We start from the raw sequence: 21,297 nt of genomic DNA on the forward strand, positions 1-21,297 counted from the left end.
AAAATAAAATGCCATTCTGTATCAATCTTCAGTGAATTTTTTCTGTGTAATACTTTGGACTTGAGTTAAGATAGTGTGATATATATATCATTGAAGCAGTAGCTTTTGTACAGCGTTAGTGGTATAACGGTTAGCATTGTTGCCTTCCAAGCAATAGACCCGGGTTCGACTCCCGGCTAACGCACTCCCTTTTTATTTCTGATTCATTTTAGATAATAGATATTTTTCTGATGAGAATTATTGTTAATTTTTAGATTGGCAATTAAACCCTTTTGGGAACAAGTTGGCAAGTTTTTTTGCGCTATTCTGAAACCACACTATCTGCGTCACACTCAAAGCCGGGGGTTGGCAACTCAAAATTTGGGTGTACGAGGATTCAGAATCTCAGAGATTCCGAGAGATTCTAGAGATTCTGAGAGATTCTGAGAGATTCTACGAGATTTCCTCGAGATTCTGAATCAAGTTTTCCCCAAAATTCCGCTAGGGGCGCCACTAGTCCTTGGCCCAGTTTCTGTACAGAAGTATGCACTATGTTACGTAGTGGGCGTAGCTCCGTTTTGGCATGCTCTATACAGCTTATAGACATGTAGATCGTATTATCTTTAAGATAATTTACTGATAGGAAAAGGTGCTACAATAGGTTTTGTAGTTTCAAGTAGAATGAAGTAGGCCTAATCTGATAGTTAGAAATTTGATAGGTTTGAATTAAAAGTCCAGATTATTAATTTTAAAATAAAATATACGGGGAAAATTAACTTTAATTGCTGGGAATTATTGGCATATTATCAATAAAGTTTTTTTAACCATAAATTTTTCCAACCCCATCTTACATTCATGAGCAGATGAAAAAATGTGTACGCCACCATTCGGTGGGAAAAAGGAGGGAAAATTTAAAAAGATTTAGCGCAACCCATATTTTTACATTTTGCAGTATTTCTAGTGCATTTTTTACAATTGGAGCTTTTCAAAGACCAAATTCACAAAATATCTTGAATTTTAGACGGTTTTGGGGTAGTTTAAAGTTAAAAAAGGGGGTAAATTTAGTGAGATTCTGGAGATTCTACGAGATTCTATGGGATTCTACGGGATTCTGTGAGATTCTAAAGATTCTACGAGATTCTGAAGATTCTATGAGATTCCGGGGATTCTGGAGGGATTCTTGAGATTCTGACAAGATTCTGGCTAGGGTGTACGAGGATTCTGGGGAGTTGCCAACCCCCGCTCAAAGCATTGAATTTATTCATTTGATCTCATTGAAACAAACATACGTTTACTGAGTGTTAAGTTTTTTGCTAAACATCACATCTAATCCTCAATTCTGCCTTAGTCAACGACTTGCTTTGCATGCAAGAAGCAGTTACATTTAAAAACAAATTTTCTCAGAATAAGTTCCATTTATAATTACTTTTAAAACATAATATCATGCAAATATATTTTTTTCTCGTTCTACGCTTTGACTCGATATCGACAGCCCATGCTAATCTTTTCCGATTCCATAAATATATATTTTTATCATTTTTATTGTATCCTCCATTATGTTTAAAGTTTTTTTTTGTCCCCCCGTAACTCGAACTCGATTACTACACATTTGAACTTACAGGGCGCAACAAATCGACTAATCTATAGAATACCAGTAGTAGCTCTTTTGGAATTCTTCACTTTGTGCTTGATTTAATAAACTATTGACTGCAACCCAAAGTATACATCACGGCCCCCCGAAAAAAAAGCATTATAGTTTGCCACAGTAGCAATCGAACGACAAAGAAACGGGATGTGAAACAATGTGACGACAATGTGACGCAAAATAACATAAAAAATAGAGAAACAGCCATCAGAAAAGAACAAAAAAGAACCCCATCAGATCCAAGTGCTGCGTTGAACGTGGCATAGCTGCCAGCTAAAAAAGGGGAAGTAAAAGGCAGCCGGCCATGCAGCGGTCAATCATTTACTGCATCCTTATCCTTATATTAAACTCCCTCTTCTGCTGGGCGGCCAAACTCTCCTTTAGCTCCCTGCCGACCTGCTCAGCCTGCTGCCCTGCTTGCGATGCGGCTGCTTCAAGTTGACCGGCTCGCTCCTGCCACTGCTGCTGAGCGTTTGCCAAATCGCGCTCAATTTCTCGCGCTCCTCCACCAATCGATTCAGCAGCTCTTCCTTGGAAGCCTGGCTGTCTGCCTAAGGAATTGCTTTACGCCGCTCTTTTTCTGCATAGTGTCATCTCTGGATCCCAGATGGTGTTGTAAATTAACTTGCAAGAACAACACTAGATGGCGCTGTTTTTGACAATTGCGTCCGTCTGCTTTATTTATCTGCTGGCCCGTCGGATGATAGTTGAGCCACATGATGGCCTGCTGCTATTACTGCTCCGTAAAACTGTCACGACGGGCTAAAAAAAAAAAAAGAAAAGAAAAAGAGACGGGCGAAAATGGGCGGGAATCAATAGCGATCGATCGAAATCTCAACTTTGAGAAATCGATCCAGCAACTATGGATGGATCATTTTTTTCCTTTTTCTGTACCTTGAAATTCGATAGAGGAAGACGCGGGCGGGCCGGCCCCAGGTAGACCAGGTCCCTGACCGCATGATGTTGGACGATCCTGAAGAATCGCGTCGTGTGGTTGGTGTAGTAGTATCCACTCGTCCGACGGCAGGATCAGCTGCGTCCGGGATGTCAGATTCCAGCAGCAGGAACGGCTGGTAAGGGGTAGTGGAGGGCCAGCAGGGTCAACCGTCTGGATTTTTCAAAATCCAGAATTTTGGATTGGAATTTTTCTCTGCTGGCCATTCAAAAATGAAATCTAAAACGGTAATTGAAAACAATAAAAAAACAATCAAAAATGGATCGACCGGCTGGCTGAAATACCTTGAGGAGGTTGTGGTAGGAAGGTTCAATTCAATTCAATAAAAATATATAGAATTGCATAGAATTTGACTTTAATGCAAGTGAAGTCAAACGAGTCGTAGTCAATGCTGGTAATAGATTGTCGGGCCGGTAGAAGGTGAAATGTTGTTGGGGTCGGGCGATTTCTTGTTGACTCCGCCCGGCAGGAGGAGCTATAGATTGGGGTTGGTGATGCTGGTAGAGGTAGTGGCCGGTCTCGAGTAGTTATTCGGATACCTTAGATTTTACAAGAAGGCTACAATAAATATAAAATAATTATTAGTTGTAGGCTCGATAAACCTTATTTTGGTGGATTTAACTCGTTTATGATGTGCATTCTCCCGATGTTTTTTTTTATCTGATATAGGCCCATTCCAAGGGCGATGGAAACTTGACCTCTGCCAACATAGAACGGCAAATCAAGGTAATGTTGCTTTCTTCCGGCGGATCATCCCTATCACCATCAAAGTCTCTTTCCAGCTCAATTCCTGATTTTGACATTGATGAGTAACCAATTTAAAATTTGTAAATAACGCAGAATGTAAACTTTGACGACACACATAGAAACCAGTGGCCGAATTCTTAATACGTTCTCATCTCAGTTCGGTGGCGTATACTCGTGATTGCAATCTCTGTACTCTGCTTGGCGTTTGATAAACGTTAGAATCCCTTATAAATAAATAAGTTCAATTTGTTATTATTGATTTAGTAGTGTAAACTTCTTGAAAATCCATTTAAATTTTTTTACTTCATGACCAGTTTGAGGGTGCCAAATGATGGAGGATGGCCTTGAATCCTTGATATGTATCACATTTGGGAGTTACATCGTCACAATGCACAATAGCAGCCTGATTACTAGGATCGCTAATCACATAGAATTTGATAACTAGAAATGAAGAATTAATCATTGTTGAATGATTGGTTTTATATAGTTTGATAAAACTGTAATCACTGACCTGCAACAATAATGCCCATGAAATGACTATTCTTCTTTCCAAACCTGGTACCCTTGCAAAGGTAATTTCGACCTGCAGAGGTCCTGCTGGCATTCTTTCTTGTTCGGAAGCCCTAAAACTTGCTGTACAACCAATCACCACCGTCATCTTCTAGTGGGTACAGTGTCTAAATACAAAGTAGTGTTAGAAATGGTACAGAATTGACAGAATTCTCAATTGAATAGTCTAATTTCTTATAATTTTTTCTTTGCCACGACTAAACAACTTTTAGAAGAAAAGTCTTTTCTTTTCTTTTAGAAGAATGGCAGTCGAATAGCAGACAAGTTTAGAGAAACAAAAATAACAATGCAGACCCATCTACCGATTAATATTAGAAAACTTAATTAAAGAAGCTGATTTAATGTTGATAATTTTTGAAAAAATATTCTTATAATACTAGAGACGAAAATAAATTGATTGAAAAACAAATAAATGATGGTCATCATCGTTTTCTCAATTTAAATTTTGCAGTTTCAATTGCAGCGGTGGCGTTTTGAAACTGAGCACAGCTATTTATAGTTTATATCTTCGTAAAATGTGGACATGTGGTCCATTTTGAAGAGATTTCTTTGTTTAATCTACTTCATTCAAAAATTGGCGTAATTGGTGTCACAATTACGTAAATTTTATTTTAATGTTTAGTGTTGTTGACTGAATTTGACCGGAATTTGAATTTTGCAGTTTGAATTAGTGGATCCGTATCGTCAAAACAGATCAAGCCAAGAATTTTGGCGTCTGTCTCGACCCCCCTCTGACTCTCTTTTATCTCTTGGCTCGGATCAAGTTTCGTTCATTAAAAAAAAGGGAATCCAATTTCGTTGTTGGCTCTGAACGGAGATCTCTTATCTTTCGGTTTCCAGGCGAGGCCGGGCTCCAGAAAACTCTCAGCGCTGCCTCATTCGGCCACCACCAGCCACGGAAAGCGGACGTATCGGTGCCGCCCAATTTTTCATTGGAAACATTTTCCTGATTTTGATTTGAAGCCGTTTTTCAAATGAAAATTAGGCAAAAGTGAAAAATTAAAAATTGGGCAGGCAAAGTTAATATATCATGTCATCTTTTTTTCTGATGGAGGGGCGTTGGCCACATTTGTCATTGGCAACCATCTCTTATAGATGTTTGCACCCACCCCACTTTGGTGGGTGACGAGGGTTGCGTGGGCTGGTGACGAAGGTTGGGTGGGTGGATGACGAAGGTTGGGTGGGTGGATGACGAGGGTGGTGGCGTCACCATGCGGAAATGGTGAAATAACTTGTGGTAGCATAGATATCCAAGCGGATTATCCATTTCCCTCACTATTGTGATCCGAGCTCGCCCTATACCGCTAGGCTTTACCGATTTGTTAATGTAATAGTGCAGCATTAGTAAGTTTTTTTTGGTCTGCTGTTCGAAATTTGTATCATGGGCTCAAAGGGAAAATAAACGTCATTAATTAGACGAAGTATATTAACGTGTAGCTACATCCAATATGCAGCTAGACTAATAATGAGGACAGCGGACCACTAACCAATCAATCTGTGACTGCATGTTCATCATTAAATCAAAAGTGACCAATTGACGAAAAAAATACCAATTGAATCGACCGCTTATGTAGGTGTACATCAGTCCGTCAAAAACACGGCGTTCCCTTATCAATCTTTTGTTAACGGTAAAGGAAATCAAACCGAAAGAACACGAACAACAGAAAAAAAAAAGCGTTATTCTTAATGTAGGCCTAATCGAATGGGTTGCAAAAGCAAATCGTGGAAGAAGTCAAATGTTTGTAGCTTAGAAACATTGAATTCAAGCACATTTAGCATATCTAGGTCAACGTTCTTTAAAAGAAAATGAATTAGCTGCATGAAGTAGCAACTAGACTAATAAAGAGGAAGTTGCGGACAGCTGGCCGCCATCCGATTAATCTCTGACTGCATGTTCATTATTAAATCAAACGCCCTCTTGCGTTCGGTCGAAAGTTTTTTATAGTTTCCCCGGCAACCCTAGCTTCCGGTTCTACCAGCATCTCCTGGGACTTCTCCAGCTGCACGATCACACCTGGTCCTGCTCCATCGAGACTTTTTCAGTTCTGCTTCCATCTTCAGGGTCTGTTCTGATCGACGCTTCGAGGGGGAGGGGGTTGACAATAATGTGACTATGTGACACGGGGGGAGGGGGATTAACTAAAATTTGGGTTATTAAAGTCACTGGCCTTATAGTCGTAGAACAATTGTAGTCACTGGAGCAATTGTTATTGGGTTGGGGTTGCAAAAGCAAATCGTATGGGAGCAGTCAAATGTGTGTCTACAAAAACATTGGATTCAAGCACATTTAGCAAATCTAAGTCAACGTTCTATAAAAGAAAATTATAGAAACTATGAAGTATATAGCAGCTAGACTAATAAATAGGAAGTAACGGACAGCGGGCCGCGCAGCGGTCAATTATTGACTGCTTCCTTATCATTATATCAAACCCCCTCTTGCGTTCGGCTAAAGCTTTTTGAGTTTCCTTTGCAACCCTAGCTTCCGGTTCCACCAGCATCTCCTGGGACTTATACAGCTGCACGATCACGCCTGATCCTGCTCCGTCAAGACTTATTTTTCGGTTCAGCTTCCATCTTCTCCGCAAAACGGTTCGTCCATCTGCGACATCTTCGCCGAGAGCTTCTTCCGCATGTTGGCCGACTCTTTTTCCCTTGGTACAGTCGATGGGAAATCGAGGGAAAATGGGGAAAAATTGAGGAAAATTTTTTGATAGAAATGGGGAAATTTGGGAAATATAAGGGGACAAATCTGGGAAGTTTTTCCCTTGGTTCACTTGAATAAAGCGTCGGCAACCCCTCGACGATGGCCATTTTCTCTGGTTCAAAAAATCAAAACTGAGTTTACCCTATTTTCAGCAGTGCAAGAGGGTTGCCGACTCTTTTTCCCGTGGTTTAGTCAATGGGAAATCTGGGAAAAATCTGGGAAATTAGAGAAAATTAGGGAAAAATGGGAAAAGTGGGAAAATTAGGGAAAACTGCTTTGTTTTCTCCTGTGGCAATTGCAATTGGGATCTATATCTAACGTGGAAGATCCTAAGAGGGCAAAGCCACTACCTACAACTTAATCATCGACTTCTATCGTGGTTCCTAAATCGTGGTTCCTAAAATTATCCACATATATCCACATACCACTGCGGCCGATAGCAGAACGAAAGTTTTTATTACGCTTGACACTTAACGTAGGTAAAATCCTTTGTCCGACAAGCAGACGGTTCTCGAACAAAGGATTGTACCTACGTTTAGTGTCAAGCGTAATAAAAATTTTAGTTCTGCTATCGGCCGTAGTGGTGCGCATCGGCGTAAACTGCGCACGACTTTTTACTCGACTATACTACTTTTTGGTTGGAATAACATCTCACGCGATGACATGGGGAGAAAACGATTTTCTGATTCAACCAACTGATGCCCGTTATGTAATGACAGGATAGTTAACGCCCATGCACAAAGCGGATGAATGATGAATCCATGTCGGCCGAGGAGTTCTATTGCATTGGACCATACAGCACGTCGTGTCTCTTCGCCGTCATTTCGTCGGCTTCGACGTTTGCTGATTGACATCACAGCCCTGTTGATGAGAATTTCATCCGACAGATAAAATTGTTTCATTCACATTGGCTCTATATCTGACAAAGGAATAAAAAAAACTGTTCGATAATAATTCATAATTCTTGCTTGGAATAAAAGTTGCTTCTATAACAATTAAATTTTTAAAAATGCACGATTGCTTACTCCGGTTTATTCGGTTTATTCTTTTGTCGATCGAACTTATCAAAAAATATTCAACGGTTTAACAAAGGCCATAAGTCAATTAGGCCTGCAATTGATTTGTTTAAGCATTAAACTATCTTTGTTGTTCACGTCGTATGTGAATGAAAAAAATATAATAAAATAGTAATAAAGTATGGCAGACTCTGACACTGATAAAGCACTAAAGTCTCTGACGTTCTCGTCGAAATACATTGACAAAAATCAACAGAATTCCGACTACTCTCAGGTTACCAAAACACGATTTTAAACGTTTTAAACCCAAAACGCGCGCTTATTATAAATTATTTAAAGAAGCAAAAATGAAGGACTATCAGGTATACTATTGCCAATTTGCACATGTACGAGTGACGCGCTTGAAAAGTTAAAAAAAAAAGCTCCGATGCGCTCCGATGCAATCAGAGCCAAACCTTACTTGCACACCACGATTCTCGAATCAGGTTAAATGTTAAATGACGACGCGGATGAAATATTTGAAGGCAAATTTCTTTTATTACGTTATATTTTTTTACTATTAGCTGTAGAAATTTATCGACGTGTCTTATTTACTTCCAAAAACTTGAGACGAATGCTGAAAACCATGTTTCTCCAATTCATCAGCACGTTCCACCAATCATATTATGACGCATGATGACCGTTAGGGCACGCTACCCTTTTCGCATAGTTCCGTTTAATTGCATTGCAATCCAGTCCCGAGTTGTTAGCATATTTCGGAGGTCTTCGTCGCGATAATATTTGTGCAAAACCATCAGTTGGCTGTAAAAAGGTAACTACATTCTGAAGGAAACTTCTTCCATTTACAACTTAATTAACATCAAACATAAGAGAGGTAATTGACATACATTTTTAAAATCTATTATTTAAAATTTTGTAGTTAGTTTCTCATATTTTCAATTTAGGCCTACACTCAAAACTAGAATAATAATAAAATGGGTTTCGTCACTGTTGTGATTCAACTGCCATTATTCCTCGTATTCCTCGTAATAAACTGTCAAAATACGACCGGAGTTGAGCAGCAGTATGAGCATCCATTGGACACAGCATTATTCTTGACCAAATTCGATACGCAATGTATAAGTTACCACTACGTTCCATGCCGTAAGAATATGGAAACCTCGACTGTTATTTACCAAGATGAAGAAATGGATGATCCGAATTTATCCGAATCGGACGACACCATCAAGTATGATTTGCAATGCATTTCCTATAAAGTCATTCCGTGCAGAGAGGGTTCGCAAAAAGTGATGCACAAAGTCGTGGAAAAACAGCAGGAACGACCCCGTCAAACAAGAGCAATTCACAGCAAACGTTTAATTAAGAGTGAAAAGGACAAAAATTACGAACTGTCTGTCCAGGCAACAGAATCCTACCTAGTCATCCTAGCCAGTAGATTAACGGAATGTGAAATTTCTCAGCTGATTTCAATTGAAAAACTTAAAATGTGCAATGAGAAAGAACAACTTTTAACCCAACAGTTGAACAAGACTGAAAACGAGAAGTTTGAGTACACAAAAAGTAATAATAAAAATATTGACTTAGAAAATAAAATAAAATCATTAAGCGAAGAGAATAAATCCTTAGAAGAAACGCTTAACGCAAATAAAGCGATAGAAAATTTACAACAATTGGCATACGCAATTCAACAAGAAAAAGAGACGGCAAAAAATAAACAAGACAATTGTGAATCACAAAATAACGAATTGACGGCCCAAGTAGGCCTAATCAAAAAAGACTTAATTGAAAGCGTAAGTTCATTTAAAATAAAGATAGGTGAACAAGAAGAAGAAATAATATTATTAAAAGATATTATAGCAAACTTACAACAATTGGAACACACAATTCAACTAGAAAAAGAATCGTTACAAATTAAACGAGTTGTGTGTGAAAATGAAAATAAGGATTTGTCGGCGCAAATAGGCCTAATCGAAAAAGACTTAAATGAAAGCAAAAGTTCATCAAAAATAAAGATAGACAAATTAGAACAACAGATAATATCATTAAATAAAAAGATCGAACAATTGGCACTCGCAAATCAAAAAGAAAAAGAAATCAATCAATAATTGGGTTCCGATAAATGACAAAAACTAATTTAATCGGCAAGTGCAAGAGCGACCCATAATTCATTTCTCCCCCCCCCCCCCGTTTCGGATCAATATTTTAAAATGATAGAGCTTTCGTGTGTGGACTGTTCTTTTCGATTAAATAAAAAATTGAACTTAAAAATTAAAAAAAGAAAAATTGCAGGAATTGTGGTATATAAAAACTTACATGGCCCGTGGGACTGGGAGTAGAAGGAGTAGGAAGAGTAGGAGAAGAGGCGACCATCGAGTCGTCACAATCCAATTGGCCTTTTTTTTTATTTTAAATTTAAATTTGTGTGTCTTTTGGGTATTTTTAAAGAAATAAAATTTGAGGAAAAATAAACAAAATTTTGGTTTATCTTGCCTTTTTTTTTACTTTTTTCTTGCCTGCTTTGTGCCCTTTTTATTTTTCAATTACACCATCGTCATTATGTTTTCATCTTCAAATATGCCGAAAAGTTTTTTTACCAGCACGGCGGTCTCGGTTAGCCTTTTCTTAATTGGTCTCGACATAGTCCCCTATCCTTGCTTCCTTTTTTTTCACTAGAAAATACTCATTAGAATCTGTAATAACTCCAGCATGGTCTATATCTGGTAAACATAAGTTCATGACTGCACAGTGCACCTTGACTTAAAGTAAACAAGTCACATTCTCACGAAGAAGAAAGAGGCACGAGAACAAGGCAACAAGTGGGGATCATGGCACAATGACGGATTCCCATAAGTAACACCGTTTATAAGTAAAAAAAATATTTTTCTGCTCATAAGTAAACAAATTCAAATATCTACTTTACCATAAATAAAAGTTGTCATAAGTAAATATATTTATAGGTAAACCTAGGTTATGTACATGAGTAACAATTTCCATAAGTAAAAAGTATTATAACAACGTCGCATTTAATAAAATAATAATTTTCTCGTAAGTAAAATGTATTACACGCAAGTAATTGCAAAAGAACTTTTTGTCATTGCGACTATGCTTCAGAAGTAATTTGTTCACAAGTAACACTAAATAAATAAAACGTGTAATAATTTGCTCATTAGTAATTTTGTTCATAAATAAAAATTCCCACTGTTACATTGTTCCATTAAAACTTTTTTTCATTGCGACTATGCTTCATAAGTAATTTGTTTCACAAGTAACACCAAATAAATAAAACGTGTAATAATTTGCTCATTAGTAATTTTGTTCATAAATAAAAATTCCCACTGTTACATTGTTCCATTAAAACTATGTTTCACAAATCCCGATTAATTTTATGATTTATAAGACAACAGCCTTCTCATAAGTAAGTAGTTTCATTAGTAACACCCGCGATAATAAATCGATATGCTATATACGGCGATATATGGCGGTTCTTTTAAAAAAGCAGCCTTCGCTTTCGCCCGTCGAGCACCGCCTATCGATTATACTTACGAAATTTTCATTTTAGCTCTGCTGATGCGTTTGTTTTACATCTTTTCGCAAATTGAATTGGCATGGATCCCGTCTATGATATGCGCACGATACAACGAGATGCGTCATAAGCAGAGAATGCGTTGTCTCAAAGCCCGGACCCTCTTACGACGCGAGAATTACATCCCGCCGACTTCATTTCCTTGGATGAGATCTTTTTTTCGTTCTTTTTATAACTTTTGCTCGATAGATTTAGTCCCCTCATGGGTACGCTCATTGATGAACGCCAGTGAGACATACAATTTACAACTACTGCAGAATCTGCTAGAAACCTGATTTCTGATTGGATTAATATAAATATTTCTTGGTTAACCTTGTCGTTTTGTTTTATTCGGTTTTGTTTTTACGCTGGAAACATTGTAGATTTTTTTTATGTACCTACGTTAACTCGAGTCATCAGTTTTGAGTTTTCTCTTTTTCATTTCTTAGTTTCCTACCTAATAGGGGCACAAAAGCTATAAATTCAAAGTATTTTCACATGCAAAATCTGTGCAAATACAAATAACATTCCAAATATCCAGTGTTAAAAATTAAAAAATGACAAACAAAAAAATTTAATGTATAAACAAACTATAACATTTTGTGCAAGTTTTTAGGCAGTGCACTAGTGCTGTTACTTGTGCTGCGCACAAAGTTCAAGCAGTCAGTACACATGATTTTTGAAACACCTATGTCAGTGTTTATTACAACCACATATAAAAAATTACAACACAACAATAAGCATCAAATAAATAGATTCTTAATTTGGCCGTCTTTACGCATGAAAATATGGCCTATGACCACAGCTTGAATTACACCAATACATTTATTTGATCGAATTGTCTAAATAAGCTCCTCCCGTTTAAATCTTTCGAAATAATTATCAATTCAAAAGATAGACTCGAGAATTTGAGATATGGATATTTGTTCAGAAAGGGAGACTGTCATCTGGCAGACAGATAAATTTATATACTTCATTGGACGAAGGCTGGCAGTGAGCAGGAGATTCTTTAAATTTTTGGCGAAATTCCTTCATCCATTCCAGATTTCGGGGTAACACCTCTTCGTGAACAACCATTCGAGCAGGGTAATGTTAGCCTGTAAGAGGAAAGAGAGTATCAGATTAAACCGAATCTACCATACAACTTTTTATTAACAGTATACGCTACACAAACCTATTATACAATTGGCAGTACGCTGAATATCAATGGGAGCCTTCCATGGCTCGTGAATACACTCGAATTCAAAGTTGGCTAACTCCGGAACGTATCGACGAATGTAGTCTCCTGACGGCTCCAGTCGCTTGCCATATAATACCGAATTGATACAGACAGAGCAACCGAGTAAACGCTCAAAAGCTGAGCTTGACACCCACATCCAGTTGCCAGAGTTAACTGACCAGTCGGAATCTACCAGTTGATTTGCCATATACTCGGCGCCAATGTCCCAACTAAGCCACAAATCTTCACGGGTTAGAAACATTGCGAACGGAATGGTGCATTCACCCTGAAACAAAAAGTAGCGGAATTTCGAAAAAAAATTCTACTTGTGCACATGAATGAAAGCTTTTACCTTCTTCATTAAGTTGCCTCATTCCAGCATCAATGAATGGATATTCGGTTCGGTTTGACCATTTTTCAAAAAACTCTTTGTTTTCAACCCAAGGAATTTGTAAACAGATTGGGTTCTCTAGTTTCTTATCGAACTTGGGATTCATCCGGCTCATGGCATAGAAGTAATCGCGCCAAATAATCTGGCCTGTAATGCCCAGCCAAGCAGGAGGGTTTCCTCGATTTACTTTATCAAAAATTTCGTGAATTTTCCAATAGAACCTGAAAATTTTTTAAAGGGATAATTATTGAAAATAAATGAAGAACTATTTAAAAAAAAGAAACAAAATTAAATTTACAGCCGGACTGAGATGGCTCGCACTGAGATAGCTGCGCTCAACGATAATGGTGGACCAAGCAAATCAGGTCGAGCTTGGTTTGGCTGATAGAAGCCACTCCGGAAAGCGGTTTCTTCGGCTTGCAATCTGATGGCGAAGTGTTTTAGTGCGTTAGTTTCTCCACCAAAAATTCTTCGTCCACGACAACCGACCGGATTTTCTGGTACCCCAATTTGACTTAGAGTGGGTACTCCGCCAAACAGCTGTGTATGTTATAATTTATAGATTTAGATAAATGCATAGACATCCAGTTTTTAGATTTTTCTGAAAACTCACAGTAAACCTGTTGGATTCAAATGGTTCTAGGGTGAGAAATTTGACACCTTTCCATTCAGGATCAGCTACTGGTTTAGGTGGATCTCCAACTGACATTGCAACATGCTGAAAAATAAAACCATGGTAAGACAACTAAGAAATTGTACTAGTTGCTTGATTTATGTGAAACGCCATTACCACAAACATCTCATAAGTAAGAAGTGGAGTCCCACCATTAGATGCTATAATATCCATAGGATCCCACAGAGTGGAACATGTTCATAAACTTCAATATCTAATTCCGAGAAAAAATCAGAAAAGAACACAAACAATTTAGATATTTGTGAAAATGTAAACATTTTTAAATCAGATCTCACTTTTTGCAGCAATATCTCTTTCATGATAGGCTCACAATCCTGGATGAAGCAAAGTTTGTTAATGGGCTTTGGGCTTAATATTGTGCAGGTGATGAAAAACTTCCAGCGGGTATCCTTGAAAAACATGTAGCTTGGTCCCAACACTTTTAAGAGTTTCATTTAAATCTTGCAAGCATTCCAGCAAGAATCCATTCATATGGTATGGCTTGTATCCAGGATCTATATGTAAATTTATATTTAGCTAATGTTCGAATAAAACAAATTTGTATCAAAAGAATACCTTGAATACCATTACTATAATATCGTGAGGAGCAGCTCCCAGAATAAGCTGTGTGGTTACCATGTAATGTTGGGAGTGAATTTTTAGATTGCCCCTCATCCTTCTTGATTTTTGTCAACGTCTCAACTGTCATTCATTCAGATTCGGTTAATATACATTTCTGACGTTGTTTCAAGTTAATGGCCATCCACAATGGAACTTGTATAGGGATGCCTCTGCTGTGCTGGCCTGAATGGTCCTACTTCTCCACAGGACACAGATCTGAAAGTAAAAGCGATCGTGACTAAAGTTGGGCGTGATTTGAATAGACTGATTCTCAGCCACAAATTCCACTTCAGCCTGATTCAAAATCCGTTAGTTGTTTTGTCACTTTCTCACACAGAAGAAAAGTTTTGAGTATTAACGAATAGGCGTTATTCCAAATAACTTAATCAAAATTACAATCAACAACATGCAGTTTTCAATCCCATTATTCGTTTAGCCTGGAAACTCGGTGAGCGTTGCCATATTTTACTATTTATTTTGCGCGTGATATTCGTAAATTAAAAAGATGTTTTCTCCTGAGCACTGGAAGAACAGAACAAACGGACGCCGTGATGTCTCTCTGGACGTTTAGTGGGACCCCAATCGCAATCCTCAAAAGAAACTCATTATTAAAACCACATTCGAACCTTTCCAAAGGCTGGAAGAAGATTATGCATAGGAAGGATCTGCATAGAAAACAGTATCCATATGAGGTGCGTTGAAATCGTCTAAAAAGTAGATGATGTGCTTGGTTCCCGGGGGTCCGTAGCTTCTTCCGGCCTTCTTTTCCAGGGAATTTTCTAGTACACCTTGCAGCATCTCTGACGTCAAGTAGTAGTGCATAGGTACGGCACGAGTGATGTTTTCTTCAGAGAGGGAACCCAGGGCCTCTTCCACTAAGGCTGTTTTACCGCTGCCCGAAGCACCGACCAACAAGTGGAAGTAATTTATCGTTTACCTAATAATAGCTCCTCTTCCCTCAGATTGTGAATGGAATTGTTTCGTTTGGAAGTACCAGCCAGTACTAGCACAGACTTGATAGCTCGTAATCCCCAATCGTAATGATCCTGTTTGGATAGCAGACGGCAGCACAGGGAGTAGTGACCAACTTGCTTGGTTGGTGACCAACTTGCGGGCCAGTGTTCGGGCTTCCAGGAAACCCTCAGCCACCAACATGATTTCGCAAATAAGATCGGAATCAGGAACGATCATGGCGCATGGTCAGAAGAGTGATTTCAAATTCTCTTGGAGCTCTGTTCTTCCAGCGTAGCCAGGATTCATAGTGACGAACATACCGACCTATTATATTTTAAAAGGAATTCTATCAGTTGAAGTTCTAAGTTGTCTGCATCTATTAACGACTTACTGTAGGCTGAAGTTGAATCTCTTCTTCCATTATAAAGAAGCGCTTTCGATGCTGACGTAGAGCGTCCAAGATGGAACGAATTTGGACAGCGACGACTGAGAACCTCGACCGAGATACGATTGAACTCGTCAAAACATCCCCACGCGCCCGTCTTGGCTAGTCCTTTGTAAATGTTGCCGCACGTTTTGTAATCCATTTGTTCTGAACAATTGAAGACGTAGACCAACATGCCCAGAGCTCGACCGAGGTCTTTGGTCGTTTCCGTTTTACCGGTACCAGCCGGACCGGCCGGTGCACCTCCCATAGTGAGATGCAAACTCTGTGCAAGCGTGACGTAACCACGATCCGTCAAAGGTGTCACTACAAGACGTGGAGTGTTGCCGAGATATTCGTACCTACAATTCAGAGGGTTAGATGGCTATAATTAAATAAATAAAAATTTAAGTTTAAAAATACCAATAACGAAATTGGGCATCGCAAATGTTGACGAAACAATCCTTTTCCGTATAATTCCATCTGTTGGACACCAAAATATTTGTTGACACATTAACGAATAACTGGAATAAAATTTGTACCTGTGACGAAGCTGAGATTGCCATGCAAAAGCCTGGCTGCTTTCCACTTTAGGCTGGACCAGTCGTGCGACAACGTCTCGTGAGTGAACGTCAATCGTGCACAGGGTCGTAACTTTCTGCATGTCGTTTGGACTCAGGTCACCTCCAAGTAGTCCAACAAGCGAATTCAATTGGACAATCTTCAAGAATAAATTATTAGCACATGAAAAACAAGTTTTACTTTCCAAATAAAAATATTACGGCACTGCCCAGGCGCACACTCTACTGCGACAGCATCTTAGCTACGGCCATTGGTAAATTTCGTGGTCTCAAAAAACATTTTCTAACATTTAATTTTAACTTATTTTTAAAGGTATGATCGAATCAAGCTGGTTCCCCGTATCCGTGGGAAAAGACCTTGCTCTGACTTTACACACTTTCCATTCCTCTTCAAATTGGATGTTAATCCCTTTTTGGTTACATTCTGTCTCCTCTCCCATACATTTCGCGCATTTTCCCATCCCTAAACGCCAAAAAGGAAATCCATCATACTGGTTGCAGTTCACCACCCTTGGCGGGTGGGTGGGTGGTTTGCTTTGACGAACTTCTTCATAAAATAGCCACCCAAATTAGTTAGTTTGTTGGAAACTCTTCGTTGAGATGAACGTCCAAATGGAGCGCTACCAACTTATACCTGGAGCCCGAAGAAACAACGAAGTCTGCATTGACTCAGTGGACAACTATATTTTCCACAAAAATGGAGTAGTACGGGGGGTAACTAGGTATAAACCAAGAAAAAAAAATTTGATTTGGGTTATTTCTAATCTTCGATAATTTTCAAAAAATTTAGGTACCGGTGCTGCCGCTACACAGCAAGGAGATGCCGAGCGAGTCTGACGAAAAATGAACACGGCGTTTTTACGGCCAGCGGTGACCACAACCACGACAACGATCTGTCCCTGATGACCAAGTACCAATTCACAGAATGGTGCCGCCTACAAGCTGCCAATACGAACACATCTTTACATGGGATATATATGTCAGCTCTAAGGAGGTAAAAAAAATTGTCCCCTCACCATTGTGCTTTAATCTTATAGTTTGACGTTAAGATTTCCAGGCCGTGCGCCAGTTCAGTTTTGCTCAATTCGAAGTACCATGTACCGGGCTCGTCAACAGAATACTCCAGAGATTCCACAGAATGCGCAACACTTCGAGGTGCTCTTAAATAGTAATGAAAGATACCGGTAAGTTACAAAAAAACGTCTTGTTTTATACGTTCAATACTTATTTTTATGTTCCATTTTTTCAGAATGGATTTAAATGGCGAACATCAGTTCTTCTTCGGTAGAGTCACTTCGGGGGACGGAGAGGCCTTGTGTTTCGTCAACGTGGGTTCATTGCCTGCATTGCTCGATGCCGTCGAGCTCCACATGGACGCCACATTTCACGCGCAACCAACTGGCTTTTACCAACTTGCCTCAGTGCACGCAATTGCTTTTGGAACTGTAAGTATTTTTTTTTCAGTGAATAAAGGGCTTAGCTAAGAGGAATACCATTTTTTTTTGAAGAGTATACAGGTGGCTTCGTTTTTAATGACAAGAAAGACGCAAGGTTTATACGAGGTGTGTCTCCGCCGCGTAATCGATGTCTGCCAAGCCCAAACCGGAAGACTTCCCGCGCCCAGGCTGCTCGTAGCGGACTATGAGCTGGCCATTTTACAGGCCATGTCATCCGTATTTCCCACAGGAAGGGCCCGAGGGTGCTACTATCATTCAGGAATGGTAAGTAAAGTACAAAAACAATATTTTTCAAATTTCAAATGCATTCTGTTTGTAGTCTAAGTACAGGTACGCCACACATCTCGGGCTGGGGCCAGCGTATCGAGTGGATGAGGACATCAAACGGTTGGTGAAAATGGCAATAGCAATTGCCCTACTTCCCCCTGAACGAGCCTGGGATGGCTATGAGGTAATTTTCTTAATTTATTAAAAAATAAAAGGATGTAACTAATGTTTAATTGTTGTAAATAGGCGCTACGGGACTACAGTTTGGAGATAGAAGATGGAATCGACGCGGAAACGAGGGTGCGTGTCCGCCAATTTGTCGATTACATCCGATCCTTCTGGCTTGAACGAATCGGCCCCCAACGATTCTGTGTTCATGGACACGAATCGGACCAACAACGTTATGGAATCAAGCCATAGGGCCTTTAACGACCTTATTGGAGCCGCACATCCTGCCTCGTGGTTCTTCATGGGTAAGTTTTTCATGAAATCCTGATCCAAACAAAATGACCAAACAAATCTCCCTTTTCTTTAGATCGGCTTCAAGAGTGGGCCATAAATGCCGTCTACACGTATCTGGCCGCGAGGGATGGGGTCCCTGTAAGAGACCGTCGGCGAATGGAGTATGTCATAAGAGACAGGGAAATTCGTGCCATACAGAACAATTTCCAGAACGGCAGGATCACCATACGGGAATTTTTAATGACGGCTGCACACCATTTCCATCCTGTAGAAGATCAGGATGTTGAACAGGATTTTGAAGTGATTAATCGTCCCCTCAACGAGGTACGTCTTGCCTTTGAGGTGTTATTAGAAATTCCTGTGGCTGCCCCAGTCGCCGCCGCGGAAGCGGCCAACCCACCAATAGTTGTCGCCGCCGCCGAAGCGGCCAACCCGCAAGAATTTGTCGCCGCCGCCGAAGCGGTCAACCGACCAGCAGTCGTCGCCCGAAATCCAGCTGCAGTAGTCGCCGCGAATCCAGCCGCAGAAGTCGCCGCAAACCCGGAATTGGTAGTCGAAGTTGAAAATCCGCCGGCGGGCCCAGCCATAAGAGGTCGAAGACGAGGACGTCCGCCCTTGAATCGTGGAGCCCCAAATGAGGGTAATCGAGATCCTGAGCCGATACCACCTGCACTACCACCTGTAAGGGGACGACCCCGTGGCCGCCCTCCTCTTAGGGGGCGGGCGCCTCGTCCGCCTCGTGTCGCTGATCAGCCACCCGTTCCCGCTCGTGTTGCGGTTCAGCCGTTTAACCCGGATAATGTTCAGCTTCTCCCAATGCCGCCTGGATTTCTGGATTCGGATTCATCCAGCGATGAAGATGTCGCCAGAAATAGATTTCAACATATTTTCAATGCTCAAGAAGCGGAGTTTCTGAATCGAAGAGCTCGCATTATGGCGAGGTTTCACCAAAACCGCCAAATTATCCTAGATACCGATTCTGAAGAATCAGCAGATGAAGATGGAGAAGCAGCGGATGGAGAAGCAGCGGATGGAGAACAAGAAGTACCCATCCAGCTTTATCCCGAAGTTAATCACGAGGGCCTCTGCCCAGTGTGTTGGCTCGAAGTGCCAAATACTATCATTACACCTTGCGGGCACATTTTGTGCTTCATGTGTGTGGAAAGATTGGAAGAGGTTAGGCCTAGGGTAACTACATGCCCAGTCTGCCGTTCAAGATTCAATGGGCATCGACCCGTTGCTGAAAACGATCTGAATGCCGCCCATGTTTTATTACATTTGGGTAATCAACCGTAGCTCGCTCGTGCCTTCTGCCCTTTACTGTCTTCATTTGGTAAATTAAAAATTAATTCCAATTTTTCTGCCCCATCTGTTGCTTTCTTAAGAAATACATTCAGAGTTTTCGCTGATGCTCAAACACCTTTTCATTACATTACATGGTTCTTAACAGAAAGGAAGAATCTACAGTTCCATCTTTTTCCCCACTATAAAATAAAGTAGCGTGATTTACGTTCGACTAAAACGCACAAGGATGTAGGAATAATTACCTGAATCTCGCAGAGCTGCAACTGGGAATCGATGCGGTGCTTGTCGTCGAGGACGTTGGGACGAGTGGACACGCTTATGACGTTGGGTTTCAGTAGTAAGTGGCCGAGAAGTTCTTTTAAATTGGCGTTGGTCTCGTCAAAACGATAAGAGTCTTCGGGTAGTTGTTGACGAATATCGTCCGTGCAAGAACCGGCAAAAATGGACTCCAAATGGGACCAGGAACGCTGGACTTCACACCACAATGCCAGCACTTGATCTGAAAGTCCCAAGCGACGCTGCCAGTCCAAGACATCGGTCATCAAATGGGCAACGTACTTGGAACTGGCCAAAGTTTGCAATTGGACCTAAACAAAAATATTGCTTGGTTATAACATCCGCGTGGAGGTGGCAGACAGGTTATCACCTGATTATCTTCCAGAGTTGCGATGAGCTCATCTGATGCTTTCAGCCAAGTCAATCCCGTTCGAGCGTGTTCTTCTTTGCCCCACTCCAGAGTGGCCCAAGTAGCTTCCAGCTCTCGCAGTGTTTTCTCCATTGATACTTCACGCACGGCCCGGTAAACTACCGATCTCACTTCATCTTCGTAACGGTGAAGATCCAAGGCCAACAAATCTGCCAGTGTAGTATCGATGCCAGTAACCAGGCTGACTGTAAAGTTGTCTCTAAACACAAAGAAAAGTCCATAAATTATCTGATAGTAGTACTATAATTTAAAGCCAAACTCACCTGAGGAATGTTTTGCGTTTAGTGGCTTCAATGAGTTGAGTCCAAGGCCGTTCACGTACAGCAGGATTTTGCAATTCAGAAATAGCCTAAACAATAAATTGATCGTGAAGCTCTAATAACACGAATTAGATTTTTTTAAAAATTAACCTTGAGTGAAGTCAAGAGATCTCTGACGGAATCATCGAGTCCAATATAAGCGTCCCATGCTCTCATCTCCTTGTCGAGACCGCGGATTAAATAATAACTCAGCTTCGAAAGTTGCATTAAACGTTACGTATTCCACTTCATTCCATCTGGTTCCCAAGTCAAGCTTGAACACCTATAAGCAATTTTTAAAATAAGTCTACATGCGCCTGCCATTAATTCGGTCTTAATTATTATTACGTAAGGATCGACAGAAGGTGGGGTGAAATTTCCATCGACGGAGAAGTTTCGAAGTTGTTCAAAGGCAGTTTTCACATGAAAACGCCCGCGATGATATCCTTCGTTAAAAATGTCTGCAGAATCATGAATTCCAACCACTTTTTCGGGCCAGTTGATTCGTAAATCAAATGAAGGTTTCTTATCGTCAGCAGTGTACTGAGAAGACAAGCCAATCACGGCATAAGTGGGATTAGGGGTCGTCAAAATTGCTGTCGCTTCCCAGCGCTTGTGCGATCCGGGATTTTCTCCTGTAAGACATAATGAGATAGAGAACTAAGAAATTCGTAGCCCTTCGATGGTTTGGTATAATACCTTTGACAACGGCTGTGTACTTGAGTTCGTTTAAAATCAACGATCCTCTGATCCTCTGGTT

General features: G+C 40.3%; 3 protein-coding genes and 1 long non-coding RNA gene across 5 annotated transcripts; 1 reads left to right on the top strand and 3 right to left on the bottom strand.

Annotated features, from left to right (window-relative positions):
• Positions 1–678: 678 nt before the first annotated feature.
• Positions 679–4,147, bottom strand: LOC124200058. Its single transcript, XR_006877143.1, has 7 exons — positions 3,838–4,147; positions 3,630–3,767; positions 3,442–3,550; positions 3,182–3,369; positions 2,864–3,118; positions 2,519–2,798; positions 679–2,386 (listed from the first exon to the last, which is right to left on the bottom strand). It is a non-coding gene; the product is annotated as an uncharacterized LOC124200058 (long non-coding RNA).
• A 636-nt stretch (positions 4,148–4,783) lies between these two features.
• LOC124201114 lies at positions 4,784–10,820 on the top strand. The gene is made up of 2 exons (XM_046597566.1): positions 4,784–8,490; positions 8,561–10,820. Exon 2 carries the CDS (start codon positions 8,591–8,593, stop codon positions 9,719–9,721), a length of 1,131 nt encoding a protein of 376 aa, XP_046453522.1. The 5' UTR covers positions 4,784–8,490; positions 8,561–8,590; the 3' UTR covers positions 9,722–10,820.
• Positions 10,821–11,854: 1,034 nt separating this feature from the next.
• Positions 11,855–21,118, bottom strand: LOC124201113 (dynein beta chain, ciliary-like). 2 transcript variants are annotated; one of them, XM_046597565.1, is made up of 17 exons: positions 20,886–21,118; positions 20,649–20,820; positions 20,502–20,587; positions 20,179–20,437; positions 19,775–20,119; positions 16,003–16,181; positions 15,884–15,943; positions 15,428–15,822; positions 14,709–15,360; positions 14,038–14,298; positions 13,758–13,976; positions 13,579–13,675; positions 13,402–13,490; positions 13,087–13,328; positions 12,750–13,009; positions 12,353–12,683; positions 11,855–12,275 (listed from the first exon to the last, which is right to left on the bottom strand). In XM_046597565.1, the coding sequence occupies exons 2-9, from the start codon at positions 20,763–20,765 to the stop codon at positions 15,260–15,262; spliced, it is 1,542 nt and encodes a 513-aa protein (XP_046453521.1). In that variant the 5' UTR covers positions 20,766–20,820; positions 20,886–21,118; the 3' UTR covers positions 11,855–12,275; positions 12,353–12,683; positions 12,750–13,009; positions 13,087–13,328; positions 13,402–13,490; positions 13,579–13,675; positions 13,758–13,976; positions 14,038–14,298; positions 14,709–15,259. The 2 variants fall into 2 exon arrangements, with proteins under 2 accessions (XP_046453521.1, XP_046453520.1); XM_046597564.1 differs by having other exon boundaries at positions 13,402–13,506.
• LOC124200589 (cryptochrome-1-like) lies at positions 12,271–13,587 on the bottom strand. Its single transcript, XM_046596860.1, has 6 exons — positions 13,579–13,587; positions 13,402–13,506; positions 13,087–13,328; positions 12,750–13,009; positions 12,353–12,640; positions 12,271–12,275 (listed from the first exon to the last, which is right to left on the bottom strand). Exons 1-6 carry the CDS (start codon positions 13,585–13,587, stop codon positions 12,271–12,273), a joined length of 909 nt encoding a protein of 302 aa, XP_046452816.1.
• Positions 21,119–21,297: the final 179 nt, after the last annotated feature.

The sequence above is a fragment of the Daphnia pulex genome, chromosome 8 (genome assembly GCF_021134715.1).
Source record: "Daphnia pulex isolate KAP4 chromosome 8, ASM2113471v1".
Taxonomy (NCBI): Eukaryota; Metazoa; Arthropoda; class Branchiopoda; order Diplostraca; family Daphniidae; genus Daphnia; species Daphnia pulex.

Bases quoted from the DNA above. Each gene is read 5' to 3' on its own strand.
- LOC124201114 (XM_046597566.1), top strand. From the start codon at position 8,591: ATGGGTTTCGTCACTGTTGTGATTCAACTGCCATTATTCCTCGTATTC.
- LOC124200589 (XM_046596860.1), bottom strand. The intron at 13,010-13,086 runs GTAAATTTAATT...AAAAATTTTCAG, and splicing joins CGAGCCATCTCAGTCCGGCT to GTTCTATTGGAAAATTCACG. The intron at 12,641-12,749 runs GTAAAAGCTTTC...TAACCCGTGAAG, and splicing joins GAGGCAACTTAATGAAGAAG to ATTTGTGGCTTAGTTGGGAC.
- LOC124201113 (XM_046597565.1), bottom strand. From the start codon at position 20,765: ATGCAACTTTCGAAGCTGAGTTATTATTTAATCCGCGGTCTCGACAAG. The intron at 20,120-20,178 runs GTGATAACCTGT...ATTTTTGTTTAG, and splicing joins CAACTCTGGAAGATAATCAG to GTCCAATTGCAAACTTTGGC. The intron at 15,823-15,883 runs GTATTTTTAAAC...TCTGAATTGTAG, and splicing joins GATGCCCAATTTCGTTATTG to GTACGAATATCTCGGCAACA.